Below are 22,078 nucleotides of genomic sequence, written 5' to 3'. Positions count from 1 at the left end.
AAACTAGCACCTACTGTAAGCCTGTGACATCGTCATCTAATTAATGCAACTGAGTAGTTATTTGCTATTGTTTAAATTAGTTTGAAAGTGAAACCAAAAGTTTCATTCCTGTTTGTTGTGTAAGTGCTCCGGCGTTATTCACTAAATGTGCCGACGAGACTCTGCTGCCTGAGGCCGTCTTGCTAAACTTAGCTTGGTGGATGGCACCATGTTGAGAATGCTCCCCATGTTCTCAACCAAATAGTTTTTGTCCCACTTTCGGGTGAGGAGAGGTGACATTTCTCCTGATGAGATGTTGTATTGACCCTCGGGGGGAATTGAGGAGCTGGATAAGAAGAGGCAGGCGGTGGGAGGGTGCCATCTGAGCCAATCAATAAGCCTGTGTGTATTTTGGGTCTGCATACAGTACCTGTCCAACACAAAACAACAAAGTGACTCACTAGAATGGTGCAAAGAGTTAATAGTGAAACCATGTGGATGGAAATATGTTTTTTCTTGCAAATCTATATGAGTGAATTGCTTCAAATGACAATAGTTCCCTTATCGTGCTTACAGCAGCTGCTGTAACAACACATGGTTAAATCATTCAGTCACCATCATGGAAACCTGACGACACATAAAGAAGATTCTCTCATTTTGCATTCATGATGTGTTTATTGTATTTAATGATATTCAAGAGACGCTTAATGTTCAGAATCGGGTGATGCTGAGTTCAACTGGATGTTTATATTTCCTATTTTGGCAGAAATGTTTTGAAAGCTCAGATGACAGAAGAAGTCTGTTGTGTAACAGAATTGTTTACCTACAATGTGTTGCTAATATGCGACATTTTTGAATCCCGTGTGGGTTCTCAGGATTGGGTTAACTCGGGTTAACTTCTCAGGAGAAACCATTTTCCTGCTGCCAGTCGTCATTTTTAAAAATAACACTATACTGTTAAAGGACTGATAAAAGGTAGAATGTTATTTCCCTTTTGTACGCTAATGAAAGGAAATGTCAGCCAGGGAGAGTTTGGAATTTTTTAATTGAATGTTTGTTTTTTCTGGCACATCACTCCAAGTGTACTCACTGTCGGGATATTTCGTGATGTGCACCGCAGGGGTCGAAATGAGGGCGAAGTTAATGTGCAGATGAAGACGTTTAGTTGGCATAGTGACTTAATTATAGTCGCCTCCCTCGTAGAGGTCTCATCTACCTTCTGTTACATACTTCACTCAAATGGCTGTTAAAAATAAATCCATTTCTTAAGTTTAAACATCTCCTACCTCTCCGGTTTAAAAATACTCCAGCTTAAATGACAGTATGGGAGCAGACGCTGTGCGCTTCCCAGGAGGCCTAAAAAAATTAGAGCAGTGGACTCGTACTCCAAGTACTACATGGGAATATCTGTAGGTATGTAACGTAGAAGATGAACGAAAACTGTACAGTTGCCTTGCAGTATAACCATAAGTGCATTGGTTCAAAGCCCAGTGCTTGATAACAGGTTCTATTTATTCCTAAACACTTGCTTTGCAGCCTATTTGGGCCTCAGGCGGGACTGAATTGCTGTTTGAAAGTGGTCCTCCATGCAACGTCCTCTCTCACTCATTTAGGCGACGTGGCTTTCAGCTTTCGGGGGTTGATCTCCTCGTCAGATCTCGGTGGACGTTGATCTCATGCGAAAGTCTCCAAAAAGGTGTGAAGACAATTAATTTCATACCCCGGTAAATCTGGAAGTTGCAGTGACGTTTGACGAGTAGAAGGGGCGGAGGCGCTCGCACGACTTCTCAAAGCGACGGAGGCTGTGTTGTTGCACTTTGTTTTGCACTTTATTATCTGATCAGTCTGAGGACGACCCCGGCGCAGTTACTTCCACAAACGCCATGTTTTTCACAAAGATAAAAGCCGTACTTTTAATCAGCCGGTTGCTGATGATGGAGGGTATAATTCTGGTGATTGAACCAAATCTCCAGTTCTAGTGATGAGCTGTGAGGACTTTGATTATAGCAGAAAGTGGTCAAAACATCCTTCCATACTTTACCCTCCATGTCCTATGAATGACATCTACATATTTCATGCTATTGGGAACTGGAATTAGAAACGCCGGTGAGCCCTTGTGTCCTAAGTTTGTTTCCGATTTGATTAGTTGCCGTCCGTCTGTCTTGCTTTTCTGGTTTTATCTGGATGGGGCTTTTATTTGTCTGATTATAGAAGGAGTAACATACGAAGAACACCTTTTTTATTTACCCGTGTTACATCCAAATAAATCCTTTGCAGGCTTGCATCCAGAAATATGTCACGCACTGAATTGGTTTATGTGATTCCTCTCAAGCCTCAGAAACACTAAAGCTTTGAATGACTGTACAAGTGAAACACCATCTCACCCCGGTAGATTCTGTAGAGATAGGCTGAGCCTTGTCACTTTGACTTTTTGATGAACGATAGCGGCTGATTAGCTGCCAAGACGTCTGAAATGACTCCAACCCTAAAGCCAGGATACAACTCTGACAGAGCTCCTCGTCTGAAGCAGCCAGACATCTGCTTAATGTGTCGAAGGATTTCACCGGTTTTTACCTCCCTCAGAGCGCTCTAGTGCTGGAGTCAGAGATGGATAGACCTTTAGAATTTAGAACATTTAGAACATTTAGGGTTGTTCTCCTTCAGCAGGTAACTCAGTGGAAGCTTTACTCATGAATATGTTTATTTTCCTAGGGACTGAAATTGAAAATAACTAGATTTTCTTGAGTATATTTTAATACTTTATTGCAATGTTTCTTTCATCATCTTCCAGACAGTTGATTACCTTGAATAGAATGAGTTATTAAGCCGTATACTATTGAAAGTTCATAATACACACACTAAGATAATGTAAGTTATATCATTTTGACACAAAAGTAAGAACTGCTACCTTTTGTAAAGGCATGGGGGAAAAAAAAAACCTTCATGATCTTGTAAGGGAGGGGATTAATTCTCCATTTCACATCCTATATTATATTTAAGGTAAGCAGAGCAGCGCAACAACACAAATGGCCCCAAAGTACTTTGTATTTAAAAATTTGAGAAAATACGCCCCGCATTGACAACGGCATGGCAAGTGCATACCGTTACTCCTTCTGTTCCCTTTCACAATAAAAGCCCGAGAAATATACGCTGCATAACAGCTTACCAGGGGGAACTAAATTCACTAAGAGCATTTTCCAATCAGGTAACTACACAAATATCTCATTTAATTGTGGGACAGCAATGACGTAATTAACGGCGCAGAGAAAAGGCCCTGAGTAGTGTCCAAAAGTGTTTTTTTACTTGACTGATTAGCTCACTATATAGTTCGGTAAAGTGAAGTCCGTTGATAGTGAGTATAAGGAGTAGTGAATGAGTGAATGATTTCACATTTGAAATAATCTGTCAAAGGGACACAGTCTTGGGTATTGATCAGAAAGGCTTCAGCAAGACCAAGACATGTACTGTACCTTTCCTGCTTTACTGTAAAATCAGCTGTTCAGTAACGCAATGCATTTGAAGCTGGGACTTTTAAGTCAAGGCTTATCACCTAAAGGTTTTTTTTGGACAAATGAAATGATTTTTGGTCAATTCTTGCCTGCCTCTTCTATATTCTCAGTCCACTCTCATTCACCAGGGAGTCACATGCAGACGCTTTGTCACGCTCGTTGGCATTTGATACTGACGCACAAGTCACCCTTTAGCATCTGTACACACCAGGCTTTCAAGTAGCTACAGAGTAAATCCATCACTGTCATTAGTAAATGTTCAGAGAAAATCCTCCGGGAGTGTGATGACATAGTGTGAAGACCAAAAAAAATCAACATAGAGTGGAGTGGAGGCAGCCGGGTCAAACAAACAGGACTTTCGACCAGAGGCCGGTGTTCTAGTCGGTGTTCTAGTCATATCGTGTTGTTGAGTCATTTTAAAGCTGACAATGCATCAGTATGTGATGAGTTGGGATGACAACATGTTCTCTGTCATACAGTGGCAGTCTGCCCATGTACTGGATCTCTCTGTACTCTGAAGAGCTAAATTCCTGAATGATATCGAGGAAATGCTTTTAAAGATGTGTTAAATTGCATTTAATTGCTGCGTCAATATGCAGTATGTATGTTTTTATATAATTATGTTGATGCATGTTTCAGTAGCTCATGTTAATCGTCACACTAAGTGGTTGAATGTCACTGCGTACATTAATGGAATACAGACCGTTGCTCAGCAATGCTGTCTATGAGATCTGAGGCACTAAGGACTGTGAGGAATTTTCACTCCGTTGAAGAAGGGACATCCTTTTGCCAAATTTGAGAAATTCAGAGGGAATTATATAATAATGAGCCTATTAATATCTATGCCTGAATTGCTGAGAGAACCCATAAGTGTGTGTGTGTGTGTGTGTGTGTGTGCTTCTTTCTGGCTCTCGACTGATGAAGATGAATATGATGTTAAATTCCCCATGACTTTAAGACCTCCGCCTCACTGTGACTGTGGCCTCTGTTTACCTTGGAGCCGACTGACAGCTGTTGCAGTGAGAACGAGGAGCGACACAAGCAATTAAAGGGCTGGATTCAGCCCGGCCTCACCTTCTGATCAATGCTCCCCTATTTAGAGCTGGCAGGCTAGAGACCAGACTAATAAAGACGGCACCGACCGCAGCTCCCGGGCCGGACTGCCAATACTTTTAACACCCCCATCGATTCTCATTACTGCGAATGGTTTCTTTGCAAGTGTGTGAGCCGGATGTTGAGGAGGGTGTGGATAGGCATGGGTGAAGGCTCAGAGATTTGGCTCGGGACAGAGTCATCATACTATGACCCCGGACGGTGGAACGGCTCGGTACCTCTTAAACATCACAGGAAACAGGAAAATGTCAAATCACAGAGTGAATTTCGCAATAATCTTCATTAGAATTACTCTGAATTTCTGTCAACACATCGATTTTGTTCAGCAGCTGAAAGAGGTCGCTGGAGTTGCCGCTGATTGGTTCGGGGCGAAACAAAACAAGAAAGCAGCTCACCTGAACAAAGTGTCGGGCTAAATGAACAAAGTGAAACCAAATGGCAATTCAGTCTGATTATCAGGCGACGTCTTTATCAGCTGAGAGTGAAAAAATAAACACCGCACACGTCTGGTTTCCTCTCAGTAGTACCAGCACACCTATTCATGCCCTCGTTGCGGTGTTTGTACATTCTGAGCATGCCCGTATAATCCACATCTGAAGAAGCAGCTTTTATACAAATCACATCAACTCCAGCCTTCACTCTTTGGGGAGCTAACCACTGTAATGGGGCAACAAGAAGGAAAATACAAAATACATTGTTTTTAATCCGCTGAAAACCCCAAACCCTAACCCTACTGGGTCTATAGCAGCTTTGTTCTCCCTCTCTTATGTTGCAGTAAATAGCCCTTCTTATTATAGTGGCCTATAGAGCTTAGATTCACTCTGTGGCTCTAATTAGTGAGCAGCCTGGATTGTAATGTGTCTTCTGGGTTATATGATTCCTATTTTGCTTATTTGCAAATTTGTACCCAGTAGTCTGCTGCGGTAGTTTTTATTCCTCACTCACAAATGTTCTGGGATTAAAGCAGCATCACCATCATCTCAGCATTAGAGACCTTCACACCGACAAATGCGCGATGAAAAAACCCCAATGCAAGTGTAAGTGTGAGCGTTTTTTGCCACAGGGTGCAAGTAAAGAAGATGAAATACTGAAGAACGAGCCCAGGATGACGGTTTAGAATGCGAAGACAGTGGTTCATGTCCTTGTACTCCTCTGAGCTTTTGATTGTACAGCTCTGGAAAGTTAATCACAGAAGTAATAATTTTCTGCTCCATGCATGGTAGGCAGCAAATTAGTGCAATGCTACGAGATCCACGCCGCAAGGTATTTCACTTTCCTCTGTGTGCTTGCACGTATTTGATTGGAAAGTGTGTTTTGTTTAATGACCCAACATTGTGCTGTGGGGACCAAAAAAAAAAAGAAAAGGGCCAGAACCGATTTGTTTTGCCCGATCCCTCTGCGACAGGACCCCCCCGCCGAGCCGAACCAGCGGTCTCATTGAAATGAGTGACGAGGCTTGAGCTGTTGTCAGTGGGGAAGCTGCCTTAAGGCTGCGCTTTAGTGTCCAAAACTGAAATGTACCATATCAAAAACGGACTTAATGGTGAGTGCTAAAGCTGCCTGAGAGCCGTGACGTTTTCTTCTTTTTTTTTCTTCTTCATTTTCTGCTTTTGTGTTGTGCAGGACCAAAGATGAAGCCAAACTACTGCAACGTCCTCTGTGCCAGAGTGCAGTGGGCCGGCACTTCAGACAATCTGTTGTATGACGTCAACAACGAAGGTACGATCTCCATGACTTCCTGTTTAGTGTGACTGAGACAGTGATCCGCCACTGCCTTATGTAATGTGTGTTCTTAGGTTTTATCTGCATGATTCTGAGGCGATGTTTTCGTCATTTTTATTGCTCAAATCTCTAATTTTGACTATTTCCAATGATTTATTTCCAAATCGAAAACATTTCTGAAGCACAGTGTTAATTAGTTTCATAGCTTTAGCAGGAAACCTGTTGTAGAAGGAAAAACAAGAAAAATGATTGCGTAGGTTGAATTCATCAGTTCAAATTATTTCTGTCCTTTTAGTTTATCTTCAGTGTCATTCTGCTGTGAAAGTTGTTGTTGCTTTGCTTTTTCGGTTATTTTTCAAAGGTAGCACTGCACCTGCACCGGTAGAGTGCCGACACGAACATCTGTCGTGTAGTTATGATTTGATGTCTGTTATGTTTTGTAAGAGATTTGAAGTGGAAATGTCCTCGGCCTCAGAGTAGAAGAAGGGGCTGAAACAGCGCTTAAAGTGAGTTGTTTGCAGGATGTCTGCTGTTCTTTGTTGTCCCATGTGCTGCCTTGCTCTCAGGCTGTTAAACACTGGAACCTGCCTTCAGATTGAGCTGCAGATTAACAGCAGCGGTATCTCCTCTAATTACCTGTTGCCTAAGAACTAATAACTACTGCAGATGTGGGCTGCATGTCAAATAGCTTTTCCCCAGCTATATCCCGCCTATGTTTGGGCACGTGCTCAAATCAGAGCCCTGCTCATTTTGAATATACTGCAGAGTATTTTTCTGCCTATGCCATAATTACCTAACCTCTGTTTTAATTTAGGAATTAAAGGCATATCACCATCGTGTCTCTTAAAATGATAACCCATTAAAAAAGTAATGCATGGTTAGGATTGCTGAACAACAATCTACATTGAGGAGGACGCTCTGATTGGCCATTTAAATGACCATTTCAATTAAGGTGTAATTGAACGGGCAATACGGCTTCATTATTTCATGTAGTCCTATTTACAGTTTTGAAATACAGCACAGCTTCCCCCCAAACATCAGAGTCCTCGTGGGTCGCATTCCAGTTGTGGTACATGCAGTGGAGTCCATATGGATTATATTTGCATGTGGACTGTATAGACCAGTGTTGCACAAACGTATTCAAAATGACAAAACATCACGAACCAATTCCCTTTCTTTAGAAGAACACATTGGTCCGTATCATGCCTGACCATTTCCACTGTAATTTCCACATTACATTATCTTCAACGGGTAAACTAGTCATTTCAAAGAGATGTACGTTCGGTAAATGGCAGCTTGGTTTTATGCATGTGTTATTGAAAACATACACGCATGTTAAATCATCTAGAAATGAGACCAAATAAATAGATTTCGGCAGAGTTACCATCTCATTCTTTTCATTTCCTGTCATCAGTCAAACAGACAGATTGTACTCTATTATTTCAAATTAGGTTCAAAGTCGGCTACAATTATCAGAACAATACCAACTTTCATGTTCAGGCATGTGGCTCAAAATATCGATGTTAAATAACAGACTGTGAATCTCCTGCTTGTTTTTCTGCATTTAGCTTTTTAAAACTTCAAAATGCATCATCTCCAGCTACCAAACCCCCCAAAAAACATGTTGGCAGCGTTGCCCTGTTAAAAGCCTGTTATCAACTGTTCCAAACTAACAACCGAGCTCATTTGCAGAGGAGCTCGAGTCAACAATGCTTGATGCTACCTGTCTGAAGCGGGACTCATTGATGCGAGCCGTTACACTCTTTCATTATCATGCAGAGTGGAGCGTGACAGCATTAAGCACTAAAATGAAGAGCGACCATTGTGCTGAGCCGTAATGTGAACGGTGTCTTGGTGTCCTAATTATATTTTGTGTTTGTATATAACCATAGATTTGCTCTTCTGTATAACCACAACTACTAACACCAGACAAACCTTATTGACATGGTCGGTCATAGCTCCTGATTATTCTCATTCTGTGCTGGTACCCAGAGTGAAACATTGATCAAAGGGCAGAATAAGCTCCAGTTCCTCTTGCTCTGTTGGTCAATCATGCTCTCTCTAAGTCCAGATAGACAAAAGTTTCTTTCCCTTTCAGCCAGACAGAGCAATTATCTCCAGTATAGCTCACTCTGTCTTTACCACCACTTGAAAGTGATTTATGTCACCATACGGAAGGAAATTGGGATCCTGAACTCCAATATTAGCTGGTTGCTGATTACGTCCTCGTTCTAATTTTACACATGCTAGGATTCCATGTTCTACTCAGTAGACAGTATAATGTCCTAGTTTAACACCCAACCAGGAAGCAAATGGGTCAAAGCTCCCGTTTAAAAAAAAAAAAACTGTTCAAGAACGCCGGCCACTGCAGCTGTCGGAGAAAAAGAAAACAACTTTCTAGGTGAAAGATTGGATTTGAGCAACGCCTTCCTTTTTTTCCGCCGCTGTAGTTGAGAGTTTTGAGTCACAGAAAGAATCCTTTTGTCACCGCGAGATGTTTTTGATTTTCTGGTCAACACCCACGAGAGCCGGCTGTTAGATGTGATAAGAGCTTTCTCTCTGTTCTCTTTCTTTAAATCATTCTCAAAATACTGATGTGCTGTTGTCTTTGATTTTTGCTGCAGAGCAGATTGCTCGACTCGGCAACGTGACCACACACACATGCAGTGCACACTACCAGGGATACTTATTAAAAGACTGTTCATCAACCTCTTCCTTGTTAAGAACAGCTATTTGACATTTAAGAGCTACCCGGGTACTACTGTCTGTGCGAAGCGGAGAGGATATTTCCTGTTATACTGTCACAAGTGCACACATTTTACAGACCAGGACAAATCGCTGTCAATTTCTCATTCAACAATCGGATGGAGCCATTTTCTGTCAAGTGCATTTTGCTACCGCTATTTTCCATCTTCTGTCCTGTTGCGAGGTTTAAACTTTAATATTCTAATGTGAGAGGGAGTAATGGTAGAGGCCATACTGTTCTGTGCTCGTTCTCAATAAATCTGAACAAAAATAACAACTTGTTTTTAACCAAAGCGACCAACACCTCCACCTCCACCTCCACATTTTGGTTTTTGGAGCCTCATTGACTGCCATAGGTGCTCATCAGGGATTTATTTAGGAATCAGAATTAAGAATCAAAGCTGCATCGTGGTTATCCTCACCTGCACGGCCTGACAGGCAGACCGTTACTCAGTTTTGAGAGACATCTAAGAAAGAATTGCAGCAACTAGAGTTGCCACTGGATTTCTTTTAGAGCAAAGATGCACAGACAGAGGAAGAGCATGTGTTTTTTTAGGATTGTGGTTCATATTGTTAACCTCTCGCCCAAACTGACAGCAGCAGCAGACTAATATTAGCGCTCACCTTTGCTCCATATGTCAGTCTGTCTGGCTCTGTCTTTCGCACGACTCTCTTGCGATACACACACACACACACACACACACACACACACACACACACACAGAGTCAGTAAATTAGCTCCATTTAGCTCCACCTGTTTCCCAGGCTCAGTACGATTCTCTCTCTCACGTCTCTGCCTACAAAGAGCAGAACAGATGTGATTGCCAGAGGACTAAGCCGAACATTTATGACGGTTGCTTAAAAACAACATAAATGCCAAGTTAATGTAACTCATGTGCAGTCTCCATTCAACACACACTTAATAAACAAGGTCGTCAAGCTTTAACCCTTTAACCTACTTTCTTCTTCTCCTCTCGTCGATAGAGCCTCCCCAGTGTCTCCATTTGTGTTTGGATGTATTAGAAACTGAACAATATGACAAGCAAGTGGGCAAAGTCATGGAGTCTAAAAAGTAAGAGAGTCACCACTCGGTTCAGTGAACACTTCATGAGAATCTCTAGTGTCTTTTTCTCTACTACTTTCCACAGCAGCAGTTTTGTGATGGTGGTAGCTAATTATGATAACTTCCACTCATCTCTGCCTCCAGCCTTTTGTGTTTTGAGAGATTAGATCTAGTAGGCTGTTGAAGCACCTACACACACACACACACCAGCTCTCTCTTCCACACCAACACTTGTATCACAATGCTCAGACTGGACCCGTGACTTTAGTTGTTTTGCTCAGGATTTTTTGGTCTCATCAAGGAAGAGTTTGTGGAGCCGCTTCCCTGATGGCGACTGGGCAAGAGATGTGAGGGCAGGCTGAAGAAAGTCCAGACAAGAGGATATCCGCTTTTCTGATAGAAGTTTTACTACTTTGTGTTGAACGTTTTATAGGGTAAAAAAAATCTGCCTACCAGCTCCTCCAAATTCCATTCTTCCCTCTCACAAGCCTGACGTTTGTGGATGTGTTTAGTTGAGCATGTGATTTATATACTTGGCTATGATTGGACAATTATGTTCTCCCATTGCCACTGTTTTGGGCGTCATTTTCAAGTCCAGGCACCTCGTTGAGATTCAACCATGTTGAATGAGAAAGCAGTTCACCGCCTTCACCGCCATTTCCCCACATTTGTTTCAGGAGCTAGCGGCTCGGCTGCTAACAGCTGTGCTTGCTTCCCAAAGGAGTCAAAATGAAACTTAGCTTAACTTCTTCAGGTCACACCGTTGTGTAACTAGGAAGTAAAAATAACCGAGGTGCAAAGAAGCAGCCTTTGGCACACATGCGTCTTCACGGTATCAAGTTCCTGAGACACCGGATCATTCCTGTGTACGAAGTGATACCGCTAACACCTCAACGTTGTTTATAGCACGCAGATCCAGAATCTCAAGGTTGTGCGAGTGTGATTTGTTTCAAATAGATTTAGCAGTTTTTGTCTCGTAGCTGAACAGCGCAGTCTCAAGATGTCGTTTACTTCCACTCATAATCTGCGGATGGTTCTTTTCCTCACTCATCACAATATCACAGTCACGTCTTTCAGTCCAAGCCTCATCATTTGGGTGAGAATAAAGCGAGCCGATGTTTAAAGTGGATTGTACAAATCCAGGTTGCAACATAAGCTGTCACAACGGCTATACGAACTGTGATAATAGGTCTGATATGTGATGTTTGAGTGATTCAAATTCTTTACTTTCATTGGATCTGTTGAACACAGTGACACGTTAATTTAACTTGGTGACATGTTCATTACTGTGGGAAACGCTCTCTGAAATGAAATATTGGTGCCACCAAATTACGCGCCCATGCCACTAATGGGAAAATGTCAGCCGCGGCAGGAGCAAAAAATAAAAATCGAGCTCTTTGGGGGATTTGAATTCAAACAAGTCGTTGCCTGGTTTAATTGCAGTGTGGTTTACTGTGAAATTGTGCGATTGCTACCTTTTTTAATTTGCAGAGCAGATATTACACAAAGCATATTTCAGTTCATGCCCACATTTACTCACAAGCCATTCAGCGATGCTTCTGCTTGTTATTTTGTAGGTGTTGCTTGATTTTGGAGAGTTGCTGCTTGTGTTTTTGTGACGTCTGACACCAACTTTGACAGCATGACTGATCAAACTGCAGTGTAATCAAAGGCTTCATCGCATGTAGTGTATATAGGCCACATCGTTACTGTCAGCTTGGAAGAATGAGCTTATTCATGTCAAGTGTTCATCATGAAATATGTCTCTCAAGTGTCGTATTCAATCAGATAATATCCGTATCCAAATTCAGAGCTATCTGTGATTGAGAGATTGCCTCCACACGGCTCTCAACATGGCGACGGCGGAGAGCAACTTCCTTTCCTACTCGGGATGCCATTACTCCACTTCTTTGCTGCTTTATTAATGCTCTGAATTTCAAATTCAAAAGGAGGTGAAATTTCAAAAGGAGCACCTTTTTTGCTGTGTATTCACTTTGTAAAACATCACATGGAGGAGTTTCCTGGTGGCAGAGGAAGACTCTGTCATCAGTTCACTCTTTTGGGAAAACCGTACAGGGAAAGAGAAGGCAGTGGCTCTTTTTTTAAATAGTTTTGTCTTCACCATGGGGGTGTCACACAGAGCTGCTCTACCCTGGTTCTCTGTTTGTCTCAGTAAATGATTGTCTGGGTATAAATAGGCCGACAGTCTGGCAGGGCCAGGTGGTCTAATCTGCCGGTTCAGCGTCCTGCTCTCTGCCTGGCAAGGTGCTGTTTTTCCCCACGTCAACATTGGCCTCGCTGTTCCCAGATGGGCTGCTTGTTGTATATTGATGAAAAGGTGGCCTCACAGAGACATTTTTTAAATCTTTTATACACAAGAGACATCTGATATTTCAATAATTGGAAGGCATAATATCAAACGTATCATTCGTGTTCACTTCGGTCTTGACATTTGAAAGAGTGTGAACTACAAACTAAAGCTGCAACAATGAATCGATTAGTTGACTGATCAAAAATTAACTATTTTAATTGTGTATGTTAATATATTAAACGTTAAATCCATTTCTCACGTAAATATTTAATGGTTTCAGCCTCTCAAATGTGAAAATGTGCTGCTTTTTCTTGTCTTAGCATGATGGAAAACTGAATATGTTGAAGCTCTGGATTGTTGGTCAGATAAAACAAAACATAATTTGCAAGAGTCAACAATTAATTCATTATTTGAGGAAGATAATTGGCACATTAGGGCTTAAGCGATCATTAGTGGCAGCCTCACTTCTCTGCTCTTGTTTCTTAAGACCACAAATATTTAACTTTTTCACAAAAGACAAACTCTGCTCGTCATTCATGTAAAAAAAACTGAAGCGCGAGGATTTAACTGTTTTTTTTACCCACATTTAATGTTTATTGTTCTGTTTTAAACTGTTTTTAAGGAGAGAAATTGTCAGTGTATTTACTTATATCTCCTTGTATCCAATTTCCTGCCACCTGGAAACAGTATGGCTGCTAACAAGGTTTTCCCCCTGGTGACAGTTTGGGAACAGCAGGAGCAACAACCATCATTACTGTGTGGTTACAACAACATGACACTTTGGAGAACATTGTTCTTATAGTGTACGGTAATCGTTACAGGCAATTATTTCAAGCTTGACCCTCTTATCATCTGATTTAAAGTACTTTGGTTAGGAAAACAATAACTTTCATCCGTTATTTTTCAGTTTTTGATATGCAAAGCCGGTTGAACCTTTTTCCCCCTCGCTCTGTCTTGTCCCTAAGTCGTCGTGTCCATCTCCCCCGCCATCACTCTCCCCCAACCTAAGTCGTCTCCCATCAGAGGTGCCAACATGTCACCGGCAGCGCTAAAGTCTAATAGCTATGGGAACATTTCCTCTGACACCTGCGGCAAACATGAAGCCTGCTGGGCTGCGGGGAGAACAGAGGGAGGTTTATCTGGGATGGCAGGCCTGGCCTCCATCCCCATGCCAGCAGAGACGGCGGCGCTGAGCTCGGCGCTTTACAGCCAGATAAGGCCCCCAGACAAAGAGGCACCGCGGAGAGACCCCCACTCACTACAATGGAGGGGACGGGACGAGATCTGTGACTAACAAGCCTCGACAGTTTGCTCCAGTTAAATACCCGACTTTCAGCCTCTGAGTTAGTAGTTAGTAGAAGTTCTAGGTGTAAAACTAAAGGTATTCATTATGCAGAATGGAAGATCCACAAAGAATCCAGCTTGAGGGTCATGAGTTCAAGACCTCATTTCTAAGGACCAGCTCTCTCTCTCTCTCTCTCGCTCTCTCTCTCGCCCATGTAGCTAGCTAGCTCTCTCTCTCTCTCACCCAGGTAGCTAGCTAGCTCTTTCTCTCGCTCGCTCGCTCTCTCTCTCTCGCCCAGGTATCTCTCTCTTTAGCTCGCCCAGGTAGCTCTCTCTCTCTCTCTCACCCAGGTAGCTAGCTAGCTCTCTCTCTCTCACCCAGGTAGCTAGCTAGCTCGCTCGCTCTCTCTCTCTCGCCCAGGTATCTCTCTCTTTAGCTCGCCCAGGTAGCTCTCTCTCTCTCTCTCACCCAGGTAGCTAGCTAGCTCTCTCTCTCTCTCGCCCAGGTAGCTAGCTAGCTCTCTCTCTCTCACCCAGGTAGCTAGCTAGCTCTCTCTCTCTCTCGCCCAGGTAGCTAGCTAGCTCTCTCTCGCTCGCTCGCCCAGGTAGCTAGTGCTCTCTCTCTCGATAGATAGATAGATAGATTTATATATACAATTAGGGCAAAATGGCCCCCGAAAAATCATCTTTAACAAGCCTCTTCACGATATATAAAATATTCACCACATATTAACTGCCTGATTAGTCTATTTATTTGTTTTTGCCATTTTATGACATTATGTAAATGTGTCATCACACTGGTATTTTACTCACTGATTATTGGTCACAATATTGTGCTCATGTGACATGGAGACAGATCATGCCTCGTAAGAAGAGTAGTAGCAGTTCATCATTTATTTTTCAAATATCTCAGTGAGAGAGAGAGATATGTGGGTATTATGTTAGCTAGTGTGTGTGTGTGTAAAGTTTAGGCTGTTTGTCGGAGAGGAAATGCTACAACACCTCAAGTTAGTTCTTGTGTCTTGCCACCTGCTGATTAAAGGGTGAACTGTGGCTCCAGGTTCACTTATGGTAGACTGACCTTAAAGGTGGACCAGCTATTCTCATTTTAATGACAAGCTGCTCACCAGCCTTTAGCAGCGACCAGACCTCCAACAGCAGGTCAATTTATATTCTTTTCATTCAAAAGAATAGATTGTTTTTCTTTTAAATGTCTGGAAGAGCCCAGTAATACAATTGTCAAATCACGTTTCAGTTTCTCTTTGTGAGTTGATATGAATGTACCTGATTGTTTTTTTTATGGGCATATGATATCGTCAAAATTAGCAAAGCTACCTTGAATGCGATCCTGCTCCTCATCGTGATCTTTGCTTTCTATCGCAGTGAATGAAACCATCTAAATACGGAGGCCGCTCAGAATAGTCTCATTTAATGAGACAAGGTGAACCTTTTCACTGTCTCCGTGTATCACGAAATGAACGAAAGCATATAAACACTTTTACTGTGAGGAGCACTTAAAGCACAGTATTGCCTGATCATGTACAATACATCCATTTAGCGATGTGGTAAAATAAACTGCCGGTAAATAGTAACCTGAGCCGACGATATAAAGAACAGGACTCCAGTTCCCAGTTGTGTAAAAATGTTTAAGAGCCCTTTCTTCTATGTCAAGACAACATGTTAAGACAGTGTACTGTGCTGTATTTTAAATCTTTAGGATATACCACTACACACCGTGTGTTATCTGTGAGTGGGATGACTATAGAATATTCTCGTGTTCAGTGCACGCTGACACTTTGCAGCCCATTATGTACAAAAAGAACTGAATCCCTTTTGACTTTCCGATGTATCGCATGATTGCACAAAAGCAATTATATCGACAGGCACAGATTTTTAGTTCTTTATTCCACATTTGCAGGGAGCTTACTTTAGCGAGTGCCTTCCTCGAATAGATCTTCCCTTTTTTTTTTTGTGCAATATCCTTCGTCTGCATTGCATCAACACTGCACATTAACAAGTCTTTGAAGGATGAAGCTAGAGCTCGGGAGCTTCTTTGTTGGGCAAACCTTGGCAAGCGAACTTGAGTCACACAGTGTGCCACGAGACGCTTGCTCCATCCAGCCTGTAATCATGAATATAGTGGATTTATCTCCAAAGACTTGGATGTGACCGGGAATAACGCAGTGCAGGATAGAGTGTGCATCCTTTTAGTCCTTCTCCACATCTTCATGCAGAAATAAACATGCAGCTTGTATTTTCATGGTTCATTTTATGTTCTTTTTGCGATAAGCAAAAGATGTTTATCAACGCAGACTGTTTTCTGGATTGAGTTAACAGTGCACGCCTTGTATTAAGTCCTTACTCTGCCACAGTGAATGGGTAATCCATTGCAGCTAGTTATTGTACTTCACAACGGCTTCCAACACAATATCGGTCTATTTCTTCGCCAATGTCGAAGCATGAAAAGATAAACTCATTTGGCATGGGTCACCTCATGTGACCAACATCTTTTCAAAAAGCAAATGGAGAAAATAGAGTCATTCAGATGATTGTTTTTTTTATTTTATTCATTGCGTGTGTGTCGGGATACGAGGTTGTGCTTGTCTGGCAAGAAATTAACTTTGTCACAGCGGCCCTAGACTATAACAGGCAGGAATTGCTGAGCCTGATGTTGCACTCGGGGAACAGTGAAGTCATTTTGCTCCAGCAGACCACTTAATAGCTTTAGCTGATGCACAGTTTGGAAATCCATCAGTCAATTGGGCCAGACAGAGATGAGCAGTCTTGAGTGCATCAGCATGCTCAGCATGGGGAGGAAACAGGTTGCAGGACAATGGAGCTGCTCTCATTATGATCTCCAGTCATATATATATACATCTAATTGCCTTTTTTTTTTTAAACTACACAATATCAGCCAATAATGGTTTGATCCAGCATCACTTTGGGCGTCACCGACACGGTGCTGCTCGAGTCTGTTTTGTGTGCCGTGATATGAGACGACCGGTGCAGCTTCTTTCACAGCTGTGGTGTGTTTTAGTCTGCTTTGTTTAGTGTGACTGCTTCAGTTTTGATTGCACCGCAGATTTTACACATCAATGTCTGTTTACAGGTACTATTGCATATGAGAAAAAAGTTGTATGAAGCCATTCTTTGTCACTTAGGTCAGCTTAAAAATGAAAGAAATATGGGGATGTGGAGTTAGAAGGACGCGCTTGAGGCCAGTGGTTCCAGGCTACATTAGCCGCTACTAGCAATACACACCCAAATCTCCATCTGAACCCTCCAAGGTCAAGTTGCATTGTGGGTAATGTTGGCGCAAGGATGCTAATTCAACTTTTTTTAACCCACTGTTAACTGACACGGTTAGTGCCTAACGAGGTACAGCTACAACGATATCTGATGCACAAAACAGGTTGAATCCATCATTTAGCACCACAGCAAAACAGGGAGAGTCAGCGGCTATGTTGCGTGCATTGTTATAAACACATGCAGCCACTCTCCCACTGCATCTATTAGTTTAGCTGCGAGGTTTTAAGTTGTGAGTCTTGCCGGCATCAGCTGTCAGGGTTCCCGCCAATGTGTTGCAAGTTCAGCGTAAAGACAGTGAGTGTCCGGTCAAGAGAGAGATTGTGTCGATGAGTATGATGTTAACAGTAACGTTATAGCTGTGAATGTAGCCATGCAGTGTGCGTACAGCGGAAGCTATTTGCCGGTGAATTAAATGATAGAACAACTGCTGATTAGAGTGAAGGTGGTTAGCTCTGAAGTTAGCGACGACTCAGCTGCACTTAAAGTGGGCTGACCAGCTATTCTCCTTTTTAGCTTTTTACATTTTATTCATATTTCTTTTAGCTGTTTAACTGAATTGGTCAGTCAGAATTCTAATTGTCATGAATGTAAATGCACCAGAGTTAGCCAAGAGGCTAGTTTTCATCAAGTTAACTATTAACTTGCTTAGTAGGTGCTATACTTTGACAGGAAGAGAGAATAAGTGAAAAGAAAGAAGCTATTTTTTTTCTACTGCATTGATTTTCATTCTTTTTAAAAAAAAATCTTTTTACTTTTGTGAGTCCGACTATATATAGTAAGCGCAATGCTAAATCTGTGGATCGGCTTTGTGTCCAACTAGGACCCAGATTTATCGACCTACAGTTAGAATCCAAACACCTCATATACTCCTACAAGTAGTGCAGAGCAAGGAAGCCTTTCTGAATAAATCTCTACTTTAGACACACGTCGTTTCTAAATGATCCAATCTTGTTGAAATAAGTTTGACCGAACGTTATTAAAAATCCCAACCCCATATGGACTCCCTCTATCTCGTCATCGTGTGGACGGGAGGGCAGACGACCCGGCCCGTTGTGTCAGTCTGTGAGGATCTCTTGTCAGTCCATTAGGCCCGCCGCTAACCTCAGTGTCAGCACCCTGATCCGACTGGTTAGGATTGCAGGCGCATTGCCACCAATGAAGTCACCGACCTTAGGGAGCCTAATCAGCCGTGGTGATGGTGCTGGGTAATATGAGGGAATTGGTATTCACTGCGTCTCGAGTTTAATTATTTATACTTTGCTTCGAGGTAGAAAGCTAGATTTGGTTAAGAGGTGAGTGACTGCAGCAGAGTACATGACAAAGAAGAAGACTTTTTATTGTCAAAGCAGAAGCCTTTAACGACTCATCTCACAGTGTCGTGGTCGTGTGTCGTTTCTCTTATAATTTATTCTCATTGTGGCCGATCTCATCTGAATTCAGTTGTCAAACTACATTGTAATCATTCGAGAAATATCCTTATGTAAGCAGAAATATTGAGGGCTAAGCATGAAAGATTCAATAGATGAGGAAGTTCTGCAGGCTACTGGAATAACTTTAGCCTTTTTATGTTACTCCTGGTTTTAAGTTCTGACTTAAAATGCTAAATGAGGGTTAATATCTGTGTTGCCAATTTTTTTGATTGTTATTGATGCGATTTTAAGATATTTGCTGGTTGTAAAGTCCTAAAGTGTTTGGATTGGCTGTTTATCCTAAAAACCTATCTATGCGCAGCTGTAGTTGTGCCAGTATGCCGCAGGTTCTCATCACTTCTAAGCAGCTCAGGCCTCTTATCAGAGGTGTGGAGACACGGTAATCAGCCGTTAAAGAGAGGAGTCTGCATTGAGAAGCAGAGCAGGCTCATCTGTCTCTCAATCAAAGGCTGTGCACTCTGGTCTGTGCATGCAGGGAACACAATGGAGCAGCTGAATCACAGACGTGCACTGGGCACACGCATAGCATTATTTCATTATCACAACGAGTGACAGATCTGTATTCTTTTAAACGTGTGGATCAACAAATCAACTCGGGACATATTACGTCTCTTTAGTTCAGCTCACAGCCAGTCCATGTGCTGGCGCAGGCAGAAACAGGAGCTGTTAACGGCAAAGACAGCTGCACACTCAGCTTTAATTACATGACAAGTCATTTAGGACGCAGACGATTATACCTATTTTAGCTTACTTAAATGTTAATCAAGCAACGTCTGACGGAGCTAATGGGGCGGGGAAATTGTAGAAAGGGTGTAGAAGTATGTGCTTGTGTAGAATGAATTCTACTGCGTGTGGTCGTTGCTTCACAGCAACACACACACACACACACACACATTTGTCGTAATACAAGGCGACACTCTTCTCTCAATTAGTGTTTTGGTTGCCGACTTTTTTCTACTTGATATGAGTTAAATACTCACATCCGATCGACACACCAGAGCTGAAGACGGGGGTGTCTGCCTGTCTCACCCTCTCCCCTCTACACACAGAGCCTGCCATGCTACTGATTTAAGTCCTTGTGACAGGGAGAGCTGAGCCCCATCTACCCCTTCACATGCAAGACTGCTTTTTTAAACCTTTATTTGCCGAGGATCGGTTGGACTCGACACCTCTGCTCTTTTTTCCAGCAAGGCCCTGCTACACCATCACCCAGTAGCACGTATATTCAAACTGGGAAAGTCATTTGATCAAGACTACTGTACACTATAATCACATGTTTGAGGATACTGCCTCCATTAATGGCCCCAATGTTAAGGATAAGATATAAAAGCTTTGACTGTTACTGGATGGAGGCTGACGATGATTACAGAGACCTTAAACACAACACAGCATTGTTCCTCTTTATTGCCATGTCTAGTAATCAGTCATTTACTCCTAATACTCTCATTAAGTCCCCCTCTTTGTCAGACTTTGCCTAATTAACTCAATAAACTAATGGCGCACACTTTTTCTGTTTTTTTCCAGAGGGAAACTTATCCTCACTGTAAAATACTTTAGCCAGCAAAAACAAACGTGTCTGTTCTTCTCCCCCTCGTATTAAAAACTCCCCTTTGTGAGTGAAATTCTGCGTTGTCTTTCTTTTGGCACCGCTAAACGATATCCTGGGCTGGAGCTCGCCGTGTGTCTGGGCGTGTGAGCGAGAGGGAGAAAATGATTTCCCCCGACCTCCATCGTTGGCCATGAATGCAAAAAGATGGCGGCGCGTGTCTCCGGCTGTTAAACAACACGCGCCGGCTCCCAGCACACTCGTAAATTACGCAGCGAAAGCCTCTCCCAAGGACCGCCTTCAGTGCAAACGGTTCAGTCTGTGAGGCTGCGTCCCTTAACCGGCGCCGCGGCTGTCAGTTAGCGGAGTTTTGTGGCTCAGAGACCCGGGACTGTGTTTACAAATTCTATAAAGCCACTCGGCTAGACGCAGTAGTTTCTTTATTGCCTGTATTGTGTCACATGTGGAATAGTTATATTTTCTGTGCTGTCTCCCTGTTGAGAGTACTTTAGGATACCAATGGTTCAGGGTGGGTGTTGTAACAGAATATAGCATTTAAAGCTGCGGCGATTTGTCGTAAAAAAAATAAATAAATCTGCAACTATTGTGATACACGATTAACCGTTGAAGTAATTCTCTAATCCAAAAGGTCATTTGATGGTTACAGCTTCTCGTATGTGGTGCTTTTTCTTGTCTAACATTAAAGTAAATGTATTCTGGACTGTTAACTGATATCAAGACCTTTGATGACATCCCCTTCTCTCTGGTAAATTGATATTTTTCACTGCGTTTTTAGAAACCACATGATTAATGGAGAATCAACATAATCGTCTGTCGCAGCTTTATAGTATCCGTCTACGCCTAAATTATAAATACGTGAGGGTAATCAGTACTCTGGGATTGGCTCCACTAGCTTCTCCAGTCAGTGAAGTATGTTCACTGCATTGTGTAACTCCTCCATGACACCAAAGCTGCAGGACTTGTTTCAACGTTTCCATAAACCGAAGATGCAATTTCATTTGTCATTTATGGATGCACACGTTTCTATTGCTTTTCCTCACACTTCAGGGCTCGTTTCCTGTCTTGGAGTGAGAGGAAATAGTTGTGTGTTGCTCCTCTGGCTGTGTCCGTTAACATCGGGGAGAATTGTTTTCCTGATCAGAGGTTTCAGCCTGAGCTGCGTCTGAACGATGGAAGATGCACTTTCTTCCTCCTTGATGGTTATTCGGTGGAGAACAGTGGACACGTCTGCTCTGCTCTCTCTGTCCTCTATTTGCCTTCTTTTCTTTTTTTTTACATTTCGATATTTTTGTATGTATGAAGCTAAACATCTATAACGTCATCAAGACGACACAAACAACTCATCCGATGGTAGACATGCTATAACGATGATTTATAGCCTACATACTTCTTCTGTTATTTTTCACGACTCACTGCTGAATGGAGTGAAGATCTGAAGTTTTAAAAATTGTTTACACAAACTGTTTCCGGATCAGTTCACTGTCTGAATGATATGATTTGAACGTTTATGGGAAAAAAGATCTACAACCATGTCTTTTTAGAAAAGCACCCACAGGGCTCGGATGACTGCTTGAGTGTTTCTGTGTGTTTTTACATCGTGGCCTCACACATATTGCAGCGTAGCAGTGCTGCTGCTCTCTCTCTCTTTCTCTTCACGTAGGAAGCCTTGACAGACTGTCATCTCTTCAACATGTCAGTGGGGGCTCATTAACACACACATACTGTCCCACATGCATGTTGGCAATGGCGTGGCAACAGTTTGGGCTGTATTTTTAGTGTATGCTATCGTGTGTTGTATGCAGTACTATATGAGTTGTAGGAACATTGTGAATATAGGAAGGATGGCAGAAAGAGCCACATCACTACAAACATGACACACGCTTCTATCCAGTGAAGCCTTTTAATTCCCACACCCACGTGTGACATCTGACAACTGCAAAGGTTCCTCTGTCATTACTCATACACGCAACCAACTGAATAACGTCACATCTGGTAATAGAATTACAAAAGGTGTATTATAAAATAATTCTTCCATGAAGTTTGTGA

At 42.3% G+C, this 22,078-nt stretch overlaps 1 protein-coding gene across 3 annotated transcripts in view; it reads left to right on the top strand.

Annotated features, from left to right (window-relative positions):
* Positions 1–22,078, top strand: part of enox2 (ecto-NOX disulfide-thiol exchanger 2) — a 143,565-nt gene that overhangs the window by 6,177 nt on the left and 115,310 nt on the right. For 2 of the 3 annotated variants that reach the window (XM_079167066.1, XM_079167065.1), the window contains exon 2: positions 6,225–6,320. In XM_079167066.1, coding sequence (XP_079023192.1) covers positions 6,233–6,320 — 88 coding nt within the window. In that variant the 5' untranslated portion in view covers positions 6,225–6,232. Of the gene's footprint in view, positions 1–6,224; positions 6,321–22,078 lie in introns of those variants that run through there. The other variant, XM_079167069.1, reaches the window with a different exon arrangement.

The sequence above is a fragment of the Pholis gunnellus genome (assembly GCF_910591455.1).
Source record: "Pholis gunnellus genome assembly, chromosome: 10".
Lineage (NCBI taxonomy): Eukaryota > Metazoa > Chordata > Actinopteri > Perciformes > Pholidae > Pholis > Pholis gunnellus.
Note: the sequence above shows the minus strand (reverse complement) of the source record. Positions and strands in the feature narration are given on the sequence as shown.